General features: G+C 38.4%; 1 protein-coding gene across 4 annotated transcripts in view; it reads right to left on the reverse strand.

Annotated features, from left to right (window-relative positions):
* Positions 1-16,692, reverse strand: part of PHACTR4 (phosphatase and actin regulator 4) — an 85,997-nt gene that overhangs the window by 43,578 nt on the left and 25,727 nt on the right. Inside the window, exon 1 of one of the 4 annotated variants that reach the window (XM_045299065.1) lies at positions 5,391-5,590. The exons of the other annotated variants lie outside the window; for them this stretch is intronic. Within the exon in view, the coding sequence (XP_045155000.1) occupies positions 5,391-5,436 (46 nt within the window). The 5' untranslated portion in view covers positions 5,437-5,590. Of the gene's footprint in view, positions 1-5,390; positions 5,591-16,692 lie in introns of those variants that run through there. 4 annotated transcript variants of the gene reach the window in all.

Here is a 16,692-nt window from a genome sequence, read left to right on the forward strand (position 1 = left end):
AGACTGAAGATGTCAAGGGTTTCATTTGACTGGGATCCACAATCAACACCCATGAAAACAACAGTCAAGAAATCAATATGTTACATTGGGCCAGTTTGCTTTAAAAGACCTTTGGTAAAGTGCTATAAAGCAAAGATGTCAGTTTTGAGGACTAAGGTGTGTCTAATAAAAAATAATTTTAACTGTTTCAAATGTACTGTATCTTAAACCTAGATAATAAATAAGGATGACCAAAGAGAAACTGATTTGAATAATTTTAATTTTATTGAATAATTTGGATTAAGTTAGTGAAGAACACTTAATATACCACTGTCAAAAGGATGAACAATGAAGTCAGAATGCCCCTGAGAAGCAAGGATAGTAAGACTTTGTTTCATGTACTGTGGACATATTGTCAGGAGAGACCAGTCCCTGGAGAAAGGCATCATGCTTGGTCAAGTAGGGGTCAGATAAAAAGAGGAAGAACATCGGTGAGATTACCTATTGATTACAACAATGGGATCAAATATAACAAGGACTCGTGAGGATGATGCAGGACCAGGCAGTGTTTTGTTGTACACAAGTACTCTAAAAGCAGACTCAATTATACTTGGCAAAAATAACAAGTCCCAACTCCAAAAGATTATCGTTTCTGAACAAAGTTGCCTTTAAAGGAGTCATGCTGCTTTACTCCTGGAAATTTGCTTTGAATACTTTTTGATAAAAATTATAAGTTGAAAGCAATTTTTTTGAGGGGTGAGGGACCAGGTTGTAAGATATTCTCTATGATAAGTAGGTTTGTTGTGCCAACATGGCCAATGAACACACGTGAGATTGGCTGAAGGGCGGAGAGATAAATAGCTTGGCAAGCCTCGCCTCTCACTCTTTTGCTTTGATCACTGGACAAGTGTGCAGCTGCCTTGCTTGTTCTGTGCCTCCATTTGCAAGCTACACTATCTGTGTGACGCCTACCCGTGGACTGTGTCACTGTAACTTGAGGTTCCTTCAAGACCTGCTTCACCACGCTGCTGGAAGGTACATCTCTTGAGCTGAGGCCTGTCAGACCCTGTCATCTGGCGGACTGTTGGTGACTTTCTTGCTGTTTGCTGCCTGTGCCTGGATAGCCTGAATTGCTCCATAGAGGACTACCCTGCGGTCCTCAAGACTTGAAGGACTGCTGGTGTACCAACTGTCTCAGTGAGTTGCACTGAGCCTTTGTACTGATTTATATATTAGTTAACTGTTTATTTATGTTATCTATCTATCTATATAAATATATATATATAAATTTATTAGTGTCCTGGTTTTGTTTCTCCAGAGAACCCTGTCTAACACATTCTCTCATGAACAGAAAACTCAAGTATACCTGTAAATCGAAAGAAGGAATAAGTAGTTGTCACCACAGGCTAGTCTGAACACCCACTAGAGCAGAGGGTCATCCACAATTCAGCATTGGAAAACAACAGGAGACCCTTGAAGGGGTCCATCACAGACTACAGTGATAGTCCCTCCAAATCCGGAATTACATGGGGAAAAGCATGCCTGTTTCTTCCAAATCAGAGAAAAGCATTTATTGTTTTAAATTATCTTTAATTAACCTTACTGTTAATTCAAGGGAATCTTAGTGGCATAGTGGATTACAAGTTGGGCTGCAAACTCTAAGATCAGCAGTTCAAACCCACCACATGCCCCACAGGAGAAAGATGAGGCTTTCAGCTCCAGTAAAGATTTACAGCCTCAGAAACTGATAGGGGCGTTCTACTGTCTTACAGGGTTGCTAAGAGTTCAGAATCAACGTGATGTCAGTGAGTTGGGTTTCTGAGAGTCATCTCTAAATCGGTTGTTGTTGGTAGGCATTACCGAGTTGGTTCCAACTCACAGCAACCCTCTGCTATGAAACACTGAATGAAACTAGAACAAAACACTGCCAGTCCTGTGCAGTCCTCACACTTGCTCCTATACTGGATCCCGCTGTTGCAGCCGCTACATCAATCCATCTTGTTGAGGGTCTTTCTCTTGTTTTCTTCCTGCTCCTCTACTTTACCAAGCATGATGTCCTTCTCTAGGGACTGGACTCTTCTGAAAACATATCCAAAGTAAGTAAGAAGTCTTGCTATCCTTGCCTCTAAGGTGCATTCTGGCTATTTCTTCCAAGACAGATTTGTTTGTCCTTTTTGCAGTCCATGGTAATCTTTGCCAGCACAATTCAGACGTGCTGATTAATGGTATGCTTTAATTTTGCTATTTTAGTTATATTTTATCCATATAGAAATCTCATTTATTTTCCCTCTGAATTAAGATATTTTTCTTAATCACTTTGGCTCAAACTAGTAAAAATACCACGAGAGTAGGAATCATTAACTACAAATTTTGTATTAAAATAAATCAAATGGTGATAAAAAGGTACACAGAAGAGAGGAAATGATAGTAATACAGTGGGGCTTTTTATTGCAAAATATTCCTATATAAAAGAAAAATGGGAAACCACGGCTAATAGGTAAAACAATAAAGGTGGGTGGGTGAAGAATGCTAGAGAGTGGCAATGTTGCTATGTACTATGGAGTTAATTCTGACTCGGTGACTCTTTAGGGTTTCCAAGGCTGCAATCACAAAAGTAGACGATGATAATCTCTCCTGAAACAGCTGGTAGGTTTGAACTGGCAACTTCTCAGTTAACAGGTGAGCACTCAACCACTGTGTCGCCAGTGCTCCTTTAGAGTGGGGGAATATAAAGGCAGAAAAAAGGAAAGTTTCAGGCTAAACGGATGGGTAGAGCTTACTAAAATTCTTTGGACTTGTGCCTAATTTCAGGATATGTGCTAATTACTTTGGTTGTTTAAATATGATTCATAGCAAAGGGTTCTAGTGAACATGGAAACAACTTTCATGTAGATCAAATACTACAAACTATTATTTGAAAATTTCATCTGTGTAACCCTACAGACTTCTATGGGATCATTTCACTTAAAAATAACTTTTTATATGAACTGATGAGCATAACTGCTTATGTCCTTGAATAGAAAACACAGTGTAAGTTCCTACTCTGCATTTAAACACCTGATTCACTTGCCAGTTGTGACAGATCCTATGGTAAATCACTGATTAGATGTTGGTCTAACATCTGATAAACCTGCCTGTGAAGCTTTCAGCAAATGTGACTTATTTGAGAGCATTCTTTTTGGTAGTAGCAATGGCCTTTCATTATAAGCTAAGAGAGCCAACCAATATTTTTTAAGAAAAATAATGTATCACATTTTAAAGTAAATTTGTATTTCTTTCTTGTCATTATTTTAAATTTGTATTTCCAACTAGGAAATAAGTTATTTTGGGAGGCTCAGACATGAATTATACCTACACAGCATCTTCTATGATATTTAGAGCAGCTTAAAGAGAGTAAGAAACTAATTTATTATGTTCTTTCATTTTGTATCACTTCACTAAAAAAATTAATACCATCAAATATTAAGTCCAAAACTATTATGTTAAAGGCCTAGAATGGCAAATAAATGACTTAGGTTTGAATTCACTTTAAGTATTTATCCTTTAAAGAATCTGCAAGATTTCCCAAACACCTAACCATTGAAATACTTTATAATTTCATTAGGAAATTGTTACATATAAACCTTTAAAGCAATGTTGTAGTCCTTGGAGTTGTTCAAGATTAAACCATGATGACCTGATCCTGATAGGTTCAAATAGACTACATCCTGAATTTATAAATAATTTATCATTTAAATAATCGATCTAGGTAATAGGAAATAAAATACAAATATTAAATCCAGCAAAAATAGAAAAATCTGAAGTTAGGTACCCAACGGATTTCTATTTCTCCATCATAGATCTTTTATTACAGTTCCTGGCAGGTGGCAAACTTGATAGAATTTATTATCTCACTTTTATAAAAGGCACAAAAAATAGCATCAAACTTCATTTACTGTGAATTTATGTTATAATACACAGATGCGAGATAGGCATTCTTCAGAAATACCATCATCCACCACTAAACTGTACCTGCTTAACAATTTATTAGTTTTCAAAACGTTTTCAGTTCTAGATCATAAATAAATACTTAGTATCGTTTGGGTCCTTACTATGCTTGTTAACAAAGAACAGAAGAATTTGGTAGTCCAAAAGTGAGCTATAGTAATTACTTCTAAGAGCAAAAACTAAGGGGGCACGGAGGGTGGGGCGTGGGAAAAACAAAAACAAAACCCATACTATCTAGGAAATGAGGACAGAGAGAGAGGTAGGGGGAGTTAGAATACTATGGCTTTAAATTCATTTCTTAAATTGGGTAGTGGCCCACTAGTGTTCTTTGTATCTCTCGCTATCTATATCTTTTCCTATTTATAAAATACTTCCTTTAAAAAAAGAGCTCGTTATGAAATTGATCAAAGCAGTGAGTCGGGCTCTGACTGCAGTCATAAAAGTCTCTTGCAGATAGACTCACTTTCTGACCCATGTTCCTCCGTTCTGGTAAAACTTGAAAAAAATTCTTTGAATATTTTTTTCTGGAAAGTTCTCAAATGAAAAGGCGACCTTTAGATACTAAATAGCACAGAATTAGGAGACATTAGGGAGTATCTCCTATGCTTTCCCACTTACATAATATTCCATAAAGCCACCTGCATTTTTACTTCTGAACCGAAAGCAGTCTAGGACGGAACATGTTTTCTGTTGCTTCATAAATCAAAAGAAGGTATGTTTTCGGTTTTTAAAAGTAATAGAATGCCAACCAATGATATCCTGGCCGCCTCCTACTTTGCTTGCATTTGGCAATCTTTTAAAGAACAAACAGTTCAATCCCAATTTAAGATCCTTCATCTTCTGTGAAACCCTACAAAGTTGGGAAAATTAGCTTGCAGTGACAAGCGTCACTTTGCCTTGAAACTCTTGAGCTACATTTACAATGATCATCTTGGTCTCTAGCCATCCCTGAGATAACAACTCTTCAAATGTAAAGCACCGACTTCAGAAATGTTTATACTGAGTGTTGCCTTATGAGAAATGGAAAGGCCAACACAATGGAAAAGCATGAGACTTAATTTGTAAAAAGTTTAAAATGAGTCTAAAAGATTAAGTCAATTCTTAAAAATGGCCATTTACAAAAGTTCCGAAGTTCACAGTTTTAGTTCTAAGTAAGCGTTTCTGTAGCACTTAGGCTGCAAGAGATGGTTCATATTAAAAAAACTCGAGGGATCAATTAAAGCAAAACTACGAGTGGGAAATTAATAAAAACCTAATGAAAAACATCATCTAAGTTTTCACTCATCCTTCACCAAGTTGTAAACGTTCCAAAAGTGTAAACATCACAATCCTTAACATTCAAATTCCTAAGTTGATACTCAGCTTCACCTATAAATCTGCCTTGCTTTTGTCAAGTCTCTGTTTCTTTGCCTTCTATTACTCACCAACTGCATCTGGATTTACCGGTCTGGATACGTCAGCTTGCCCCATGATTATATTGTCTGATGTATCTCACGACAACAAACTGTCCCAGCCACAAGAAAATCTTCCTTACAAAATCAATCCACATAAGAAGAGGACATGCAGTCTTCTCTCCGTGCCGCTGCCAGACGCGAGGTAATGGCACGAGGTCAGTGAATCTGCTGAAGTGTCTGCTGCCCGGTATCCTGCTCTGGGTATTTGTGGTTCTTTTAAGTATGTCTTCACGCTGGCTCTCTTCACACAGGAATGCCTGTCATTCCAGAGTGCACCCTGTGTAGAGCTGAAGTGCAGGAAGGGGAGGAGACTGCCAACCACATTCTAGCTGCTGAGAGGCGCAGCACAGAAAATCCACACCCCTTTCCCTGACACTGAGCCTGGTGGGAACTCTCCAGGCTCAGAGCCACGGAGGACACAGTGCTCTCAAGTCTACCAAAGGCAAATGAATACACTCAATCACTCACAAACTCAATCTCTCTCTCTCTCTCTCACACACACACACACACACACACACGTATATTCCGCACAGCAAGCTAATGCGAGCAGAAATCCACTCAAAGACATGCCATTTCACAGCTTGCTGGTTATAAACGTGTATCTTTCCTAACAGTGGCTGGTTTATCTAAAACAAAATAACCCATAGGTATTGGAAATTAATATTAGGAACAATATTTTTGGGCAGAATATACATATTTTGAGAACAAAAGATTTTTTAAATTTTGCTTGCTGATTTTAAGTAGTAAACATGGAACAAAATATTTAACAGTATTAAACAATAGTTCTTGTTCTGCAATAGCTACCATATGACTTTTGGGAATAAAAAATTTGAAGCCAAGTGAAACAAAAAACTGTAAAAATGAGTAGTCCTGTATGCTAGGCACAATCCACTGAAATATTAACTAATTATATGTAACTACTGAATATCTAACTCTTGTAAATGCTTTTCAAAAACTTTAAAAACAAGATATAACTAATTTACATAATTAAGCCCACACATTTTAAACTGCAACTTGATGAATTTTTACATGTATATGCACCTGTGTACTTAGACTTTTTAAAATGTAGAAAAGCCACATAAAACTTATTAAGACAGTTAGCCACATACTCTGTATTACAATCTTTAATCCTATAAGTATGAAATCAAAAGTTCTCCCAAATTACTTTTCTGAGCACACAACACGGTACAACTGTATGCACTAACCACTGTTTATGTTGTAAGAAGGCCTGCTACACTCTACCTGAATTGGAACCTCAATATTACAAGTCCTAGATCTGTCATCAAAGTGGAAAAAATTCTCTATTTCATTAACACCTAATGGTAAAAGGGGGAATGAACAATTTGGAGTGCTATCCAAGAAGACTTCAAAAAGCTCATGGAAAAATGGGATGGAAAGATCATGGAATTTCTTCACAAGCTTTTTGAAGCTCCTATGGATTAAGGAGTGTGAAGTTGGTTATTTAATTGTCACTGTAACTATCTGCGTGCTATGAGGGGTATTTTATTTATGTACCCTATTTTCAAATGAGAAAACTAAGACTCAGCGAAGTCAAATCCTGTGTCTCGTTTCATCAAGTTCTTAAGGTCCAATATTTCTTTAACAAAAGATAGCTACCGAAAAAGAAAAAGAGCTTTAAGAAATCATTGTTCTCCAAACTGATATTCCCCCAAAGTATGTGGACCTTCTCAGCCTTTCTTTACACATTCTCATTTTTTTTCTCCCAGCACCTGTCATCTGCTTTTGATATAGAGGGGAAAAAGTATATATTGTATATAGGAAAGGTAAAAATATGAACATGACAATGTTACAGTAACAGTAAAAAAAAAAGTATGAGTTAAGGCAATTAAGGCAATACTTGAACTGTTAATACTGACACCAAAAACCAAACTCACTGCCTGCCATCAAGTTGATGCCGACTCATAGTGATCCCCATTTACAAGAGTAAAAAGCCCCATTTTTCTCCCATGGAGCGGCTGGTGTTTTGAACTGCCAACCACTTGGATTGCAGCCCCATGCATATCCACTACATCGCCTTACTTAATGCCATCGAGTCAATGCTGACTTTTAGTGACCCTCTGTGGGTTTCGGAGACCATATCTGTTTACAGGAGCAGAAAGCCCAATTTCCTGTGGGGCTGCTTGGTGGTTTCGAACCACCAACCATTCGGAACCACAGCCCAACTCGTAAACACTACACCACCAAGGCTCTGTTAATATTGATAGCTGTCAGAAACACATCATGAGATGATCATTAAAACAGGAAAGAAAGTAGAAGAAAAAATACATTGAAATAATACTCCAATTTAAGGATGTCTAACACCTTGGAACCCAGGTCTCTAATTAATTTAAAAGTGGATTGTTTTCATTACTGTATCAGTTTTTATTACTCTAAAATGGGGGTATACATGATTATTATACAAAAGGTAGAAAGAAAAGTCATTGCCTACCACTCAGTAGATTCTCAACACATTGTAGCTATCATCACAGATGCAATATAGCACATAGCTCAAGAATATGAAGTTTGAAGTTACCCTGAAATTTTAATTCTAATGCCATCACTTACTAAGTATTTCATCTCTTTGTCCCCATCTCCTAATTTATAAAATGGGCTTCACAATATTTACCAGTGTAGGGCAGTTGTAAGGACTGCATGACACGAATGAAAATGAAGTGCAGTGCAATGCACCTACTATGTTAAAGCTCTGAATGAATGCAAGCGACAATTATAGTTATGGTAAACTGACAAGTCAAGACAGGAGAGGTTAGGTCAGGAGCAACAAGTCAGTGGTCATAATCAGGAGGTTTGTTAGAAAAGGAAGATGACATTTCGGCATCACGAATCTGGAAGACAGAGCTGAAGTTTATGAGTACGGCGGTTTAGAAGGCCAAATCAAAGAATTAGAGCAGGGAAGAAATCTAAACACAATCAGGGATGGAGGCAAACATCTAGCAGAGGGGGGCTCATATTAACACATTACCTGCTTATCTGGGTAAAGTGTCACCCAGGCATGAAAATGTGCCTCCTGGCCCACAGAACTATGACTAGAAACCAGGTCTCTATTCTAACCCCCAAACTCATTTCAGTTCTTGAATAAATGGCCAAAGATATATTTAAACTCCCAAACACTATTTCCCAAGGAAGTCCAGATTTTAACAATGGATCTTTTAGAACTGCTAATTATGTTGCCAGTGGGCCAAGCCAACATGGGTTCTCTAACCAGCTGGCAATAAATATTACTTTGTGCCAACTGGAAAGGTGACAAGCAGAGCCAGATACTGGCCCACTGGTGGCTTTAAAATGTAATAATCGAAGTCTTGAGTTAATTCTAGTTTCTATGCAGTGAGCTTTAGAAGGGAAAAAGAGCAGAGCTTATTTAGGGAGAGGGGACAAAAGGCCCTATGAAAATATTTGGCAACAGAATTTAAATGGTGTGATTTATAGACAGGCTAAGAATCACAGTAGGTTTTTACTGTTTGATGTCTGAACTTAAGAGTGCTTAGAATTTGGAGCTTGTGAAACCCAAATAAAGGCTGAGCATGATAGTGGGACAAGAGGAAAGTAAAAGAAAATAAGAGGAAAGAACTAGGAGGCAAAGGGTATTTATAGAAGTCTAAATACAGGCATGTACATATGTAAATATATTTATATAAGATGGTGGGGGAAAGAGATCTGCATGCATATATTTATAGGTTTAGTATTAAGGCAGCAGATGGACAATGGACTTCCACTCAAGTACTTCCTCAATGCAAGAACACGTTGTTCTCTTAAATTGGCATTCCATGATGCACACCTTCCCGACACGATAGCTGAAGACAAATGTGTGCATAAGCAGATGTGAAGAAAGTTGATGGTGTCCGGCTATCAAAAGATATAGCATCTGGGGTCTTACAGGAGGGTGAATGTGGAGTGGAGACCCAAAGCCTATCTGTAGGCAACTGGACACCCCCTTACTGAAAGGTCACAAGGAGGAGACGTGGCAGTCAGGGTGCAAGGTAGCAATGATGAAACATACAACTTTCCTCTAGTTCTTAAGTGCTTCTTCCCCCCACTATCATGATCCCAATTCTACCGTACAAATCTGGCTAGACGAGAGGATGTACATTGGTACAGATAGGAACTGGAAACACAGGGAACCCAGGACAGATGATCCCTTCAGGACCAGTGGTTGAGAGTGGTGATACCTGGTGGGTGGAGGGAAGTTGGGGTAGAAAGGGGGAACCGATTACAAGGATCTACATATAACCTCCTCCCTGGGGGATGGACAACAAAAGTGGGTGAAGGAAGATGTTGGACAGTGTAAGATACGACAAAATAATAATTTATAAATTATCAAGGGTTCGTGATGGAGGGAGGAATGACGGGGGAGCAGGGAGGGCGGGGGAAATGAGCTGATATCAAGGACTCAAGCAGAAAGCAAATGTTTTAAGAATGATGATGGCAACAAATGTACAAATATGCTTGACACAATGGATGTATATATGAATTGTTATAATTGTATGAGCCCCCAATAAAATGATTAAAAAAAAAAAAGCATTTGGTGCTTGTCCTAATTCACCGTAAAAAAAACTGGCTTTTACTGAATTAACTTGTGTTGAAAATACATGTTTCTAAGTGTTAGTTTGGCTACTTTAGAGAAACAAATTCACAGAAACTCAAGTATAAGAGAGAGTTTTATATAAAGGGTAAGTGCACATCAAGAAAACATCCCAACCCAATGCTGCCCAAGCCCATAAATCCAACATTAACTCATATGTCCAACACCAATCCACAAAGTCCTCCTCCCACAAAACACATGCAATGCCGCCGACTGCAGGAGGAAAGCCGAATCAGTGAATGTGTAAACATCTCAGCGCTGGCAGGGATCTCCACATGGCTGCCCCAGCACCCAGGGCTGCATTGGGGTAGGTCCATGCAGCTTCTCCTTGGGGATGTCTTGCAGGAAGTGAGTCTTGCCAGCTGAAGCAGGGAACTGGCTAAGGCAGCTGCACCCTGGTCTGATCATCACAAAGCAAAAGACCCAAGAACTAAAAGGCGAGGCTCATTGAGTCATTTATTTCTCCGCCCTTCAATTAACTCCATATGTGTTTATTGGCCAGGTTGGCTAATGAAAAGGTTGAAGGTGTGAGTCCACCTGGAGGCACATCAGAAGGAAGGCCTAATGATGCATACAAGCAACCATCAAATGCCCTATGGAACATAGCTCTCTTCTGACATGCTTTGCCTGAGTTGGAATCAACCAACAGTACCAGTTTTGTTGTTTCAGCTCTAGTTTTAAAACATTCTCAAAATTCTACAGTTTCAAATTCAGAATATAAATTTTATATTCGAAGTTCTTTGCCTTGGTGAGGGAGGAAATGGAGGCTCAGAGTATAATCCAAATACTAGGCATAAAACCCATGTAACCAAACATTCTCGTTGATTATTTTCTTTCCTTAAGAAGCATTTTGTTCCTCTGATATGCCACTCTCTGTGCCAACCTCGAACTTTCCACTACCCAAACAGCAAAGTTCGAAAAAATCTTCTGTGTTCATAACTCTGCTTGAGGGTCAAAGCGAAAACACGACTTGAAAGAACCCATACAGGCCAAGGGTGAGTCACATGTCACATCTCACCAAAGACTCAAAGGGGTGACACTTCAGTCTAAGCACTGCTCTTGCTCAGTCAACATATAGTGCTTGTGTTAGTGCGATAGAACATTTGTCATTGTGGAGTTTTTTGCACTGTATTTTTGTAAAATAACGTAACCATGGTTCCAATGAAAGGTAATGTCAGTAGTAAAGATAAGAGGAAAACTGAAAACCATGATAGAATAAAAAGAAAGCAATTACTGGGAAATTGGAATCAGGTTGCTGCTTGTCTGATTTGGCAATTGAATACAACATGGCTAAGTCGACATTATCAACATTTTTTTTTTTTGCGATGTGGGGCTGAGGGCGGGGGAAGGTGATTAAAGTGCTAATGTAGGGGAAAGGTGTAACACTGTTAACCATGAAATAAAAAACCCAGATCATGGGAGAGGCTGAAAAGTTAGTTAATTTGGAAAAAAAAAAAGTTAATTTGAATAAATCAGCAACAACTCCGATGGGGATAGTGTATCTGAGGCAGTAATATGAAAGAAGGCTAAAAGCCTCCAGAGTAATTTAAAGTGCTGGAAAAATTTATAAATTTTATAAATTAATTACACTTATAAGTGTAATTTTTGGGCCTCAGAACCAATTATTTGGTTTCCCATTATTTCTAATGGAAAAATATTTTTATTCTCTTAACTTTTTGGTGTTTAAACATGAATTTGGAACGAATTGAGTTAGATAACTGAGGTATCACTGTAACTATAAATTTTTTTGAGGTTGAAATTTTTAAAATCATTTTATTAGGGGATTTTACAGCTCTTTATCACAATCCATACATACATTTATTGTTCCCAGCACCTTTGTACATATGTTGCCATCATCATTTTAAAAACATCATTTAAAAAAGAACTTGAGCCCATTTCCCCCCTCCCACCCTCATGAACCCTTGATAGTTTATAAACTATTATTTTTTTCATGTCTTACACCGACCATTCTCCCTTCACCCATTTTTTTGTTGTCCATCCCCTTGGGGGGGGTTTTATATGTCAATCATTGTGATCAGTTTCCCCTTACCCTCCTGGTATTACCACTCTCATTTTTGGTCCCGAGGGTTTTACCTGTCCTGGATTCCCTGTGTGACCTTGCAATTATTTAGTTATTTATTTAAAATTATTATTATTTTGCAATTTCTTAAGACTCTATTTTCCTCTGCCAGTAAAAACATTCCTCTAACGCAATGGTTCTCAACCTTCCTAATGCCGCGACCCTTTAATACAGTTCATGTTGTGGTGACCCCCCAACCACAAAATTATTTTCGTTGCTACTTCGTAACAGTCATTTTACTACTGTTATGAATTGGGTGATCCCTGTGAAAGGGTCATTCAACCCCAAAGGGGTTAGGACCCACAGGTTGAGAACTACTGTGCTAACTCATAGTGACCTCCTATGGTTTTCTGAGACAGTAACTGTTTGAGTAAAAAGCCCAGTCTTTTCTTTGGAGCGGCTAGTGGTTTTGAACTGCTAAAAAGCCAATAAAAACAGCATCTTCTGAGAGGATCTGCTGAACCAGTTAAATTCAAGGCAAAGGTTGGCTTACAAGGTTATGTGGGGTATTTTTTGGGCTTTCAAAGTCAGTCATCTTAATATATTTTTCTTGAAGGATAAAGACCAGTCACCGAGGTTTATTATAAGGTGACCAGACATCCCACTTTTGGCGGGACAGTCCTGAGTTTTAGAAAGAATGCACAACCAGCTAGGGTATACGGTTTTCGGCTGCCATGTGGCTATCTCACCAGGATATAAGTTTTATCAATGGTGTCCCGCTTTACCAATGTTAAAATCTGGTCACCTTAGTTTATTATTGAAAGGTTTAAAGAAAACTGGTAACTGTACTGGTGAGAAAAAGTCCAGGAAAATTACCCTGAGGAATTTTTTTTTTCCATCAGGAGAATGCACCTGCTCATTCTTCCAGACAGTGAGAGCTGTCCTGCAAGAGTTACATCAGAAAATCTTCTCTATAGTCCTGATCTTGCCTCTTCAGGGTTCTTTCCATGCCCCCAAACTCAAAAGAATAACTGCCTTTTTGCCATGGTATAAATTGAACAGAGAATTATTCAGGGAAGAGTTAGAGAAATTTAAAAAAACAACCTTCAGAGGTATATAGACCTAGGTGGAGGACATGTTAAGAAATGGTAGCTTCACATTTTGATAGTCCTGTTTAATTAAAATATCCATGACTTTGCAGCAATTTTTTTGACTTACCTGGTATATTAATAATCTTTGATGACTATTTAACAAGTGAATTCCATTATCTCTTAATTCTATTTCCCCATAAACATTCCGAAGGCTTTTATATTTCTTTTTCTAATAACAGCCTGTCAAAGCCTTTGAATATTAATAGCAATACAAAGTCTAGGGAACCAAGAAAGGTTTTCTTTCAACCTAAAGACTTACTAAGGGGGTCAGATAGTTAAAGTTTATTGTGCCAACCTGGCCAATAAACACATGTAGGGTTAATTGAAGGGCAGAGAGAGAAATGGCTCAGTGAGCCTCGCCTTTCTAGTTCTCCGGTCTCTTGCTTTGTAATGGTTGGACCAGGGTGCAGCTGCTTAGCCAGTTCCCTGCTTCAGCTGGCAAGGCTCACTTCCTACAAGACATCCCTGAGGAGAAGCCACATGGACCTACCCCGATGCAGCCTTGGGTGCTAGAGCAGCTGTGTAGCACTGAGATGTTTACACGCTCACTGATTCAGCTTTCCTTCTGCAGTCGGTGTCATTGCGTGTGTTTTGTGAGATGAAGGAGGACTATGTGGATTGGTGTTGGACATATGGGTTAATGTTGGTCTTGTGGGCTTGGGCAGCACTGGGTTAGGATGTTTTCTTGATGTGCACTTACCCTTTATATAGAACTCTTACACATAAAGAGTTTCTGTGGATTTGTTTCTCTAAAGTATCCAGACTAACACAGGGGGATATCCATTTATTAGTTGGAAAGTTTAAGTCTCCATCTTATTGGCCATCCATTTAACATTTTTCTACTCCAAATAATACTCTTTTCATGAGCTGAAGGTAGATTGTGTAGTTATGAGAAACTTAAGGAACTTTCATCTTAAAGAATGAACTGCTTTATTAAAACTATCTGACATTCCAAAAAATTTAAGATCCAGTTGGCCTCTATTAAGGAATTATAAAAGATCAATGATACACAGAAACTACTAGTCAGAAATCAAGGCACTGCCCGTAAGTTTTGAAACATGTTGAGTGTTCTCCAGTAAAGTGACATTCATTGCTAGTGACTCAAATAGGTGACTACTAGCCCCTGCCACTTATCCTTCTTTCTCTCTTTCATAACCCTTTCCAACTAATCTGGCCCTGGAGTTCTTATTAAGTGAAATGAGAAAGAAATAGAAATAGTATCAACATTCAGTTATATACCCAGTGGGAATAGAATAAATGTCTGGTAAGTAAATAACATTTGTAAAAGTAATTCAGAAATTTCTAACAAAGAATCTCCTTTAACAGCATTCTTTTCTAGTACACGTGGGGGAGAGTACAGTCTTCATCCTCTACTAATTAAAAAATGTGAGTCATGAACACCTGGTTACACTCTGAGTCAAGAATACTTCCTGAAAAATAACTAAGGATAAATGATGTGTCTGTCAAATTTACTCCATCCAGTAGTTCAAATATACTTTTTTGTTTTCTACTTATGAAATACCCACCTACCTTTCACACCATTTATTTCCTTCAAAACTAGGTGACCAGATGTCCCGATTTTTGGCGTTTTAAAGAAGTCCCAATTTTTGGAAAGAATGCACGACAAGCTAAGGAGCGGTCTATTTGGTCCATATAGACCAAATTTTTAATCAAGAACTCCTCCCCCCACCCCCTCTGGTCAATGGTGTCCCGCTTTAAATCTGGTCACCTTACTCAAAACTCAAGTCTTTTACAATCATAGGATCCCAGGAGCCTACAGGAATAAGGCACAGAAGAAAAAAAGGGAGGGGGTTATGTACATAATTTCTAGAGTAAAAGAGAAAGTATGTTTTGAATTGTACATATAAGCAGTCCCCAGAGTTATGAACCAGATATGTTCCTAAGTCCATCTTTATGTTTTGTCTTAGTAATCATCTATATTTTATATTCACTCCTACATAAAGCATTTAAAAACATTTACAAATACACTAAAACATCTTAAACACAGTATACAATGATAAACAGTTCTTAAAAAATAGTAATTAAAAATATAAAAAAATAAAAACCCAAGAAGTTTTTGACGTCTCCTCCTGCGGGAATAATAAAAGTACATTGTGATGCAGTAAACTGTTAAATCTGGCTCTTCTAGCCATAGTCTTTGTTACTTCCACCAAGTGACCTTCATTTCCCCTATGGATCTGGGTAAGAAGGTTGAAGAAGATAATGATAGAATTACATGATTCAATTGTGATTACTAACAGGGCTAATTGTTAATTATTAGGTAATATCATAACAAAGAGGAAAGACGGAAGTTGTCAAGGATTTAATCTTGCTTAGATCCAAAATTAATGCTCATGGAAGCAGCAGCAGCAGCAGAGATCAAAGATGCATTGCACTGGCTGGGCAGCCCCCCAATGTGGAAACCAGAAATTCACATTTCTTACTCTTTTTTAATATTCATCTATGCAACACCGTATTCTAAGTACCCATAGCAATGTTCATTATGGTCTATAGGTATAAAAAATAAGACGGAACTGTCTGTAATATTTATTTTTCCCTTTCAAAAAACTCATTACACTTATGATGAGATACATTTTTATTCCCTTGCATTTGTTATTTCAGTAAACATATAAAACGTGCCAAACCACAAAAGGGTGACACGTGTCATTTGTTTCGGCTTTGTGTTACATCCCAAATTCCCACAAGATATAATTGAACTATGAAATTTCTGAGAGTATTCAAAGAGCTAAAAACATTGCCAGAACAATCGCTGTTAAGTTCAGCAGAAGTGGAAAGGGATTTTTCAAAGACGAACATATTATGGTAAGAGAAATCACTTGTTTCTAATCTAGCAAACACAATGACTATTGTCTAATTAGCCTACCTCTAAAGGAATGGGATCCTATTCCTACAGTGAAAAGATACATAAGGATAAATCACAGTTGATGACGTTTGGATAAAAGCAAAGAATATTGCACGTGAGGATGTCAATCAAGAAGCGATATGGACCCCCATACTAGCTACGTGGACAACTGCTCTCTGCCGCCGCCGAAGAATTTACTTTAGAGAATGGCACTGAAACTGCAGCTAGGGGAGAGGGAGATGTCTGATCAGAGCACAGGGCAGCAAATGAATGGGGAGGAAGAGAGAGTAGAGCACATCCTGGCCCACCAGACCAGGAGGACGATATCCCCGCTCCGAACAGCCAATGTACAGGGTGGATCATATGGCTGATCCCACTATGAGACTCGACATCCCTCGCTGACCCATGGCCCTACAGGGACAACACTGGAGACTCAGTGTCGGGATTGGCCTGGACTGACCCTGCGACACCGAGGTTAGTGTGCGGTAGAGCAACAGGGGGAGCAGAGCAAAGAGCTCCCGAGGGAATGCAAAGGATAGACTTTGGGGCCAGAGTGTGGCACCCCATTGGACTTGACTGAAGGACAGGCCTAGAGGTCAAAAACCAGACCTTGATCTATTCACAGGTTTTTCTTTCTTTTT

This window comes from Echinops telfairi, unplaced genomic scaffold (assembly GCF_000313985.2).
Source record: "Echinops telfairi isolate 266 unplaced genomic scaffold, ASM31398v2 ScPeMD7_7457;HRSCAF=8495, whole genome shotgun sequence".
Taxonomy (NCBI): Eukaryota; Metazoa; Chordata; class Mammalia; order Afrosoricida; family Tenrecidae; genus Echinops; species Echinops telfairi.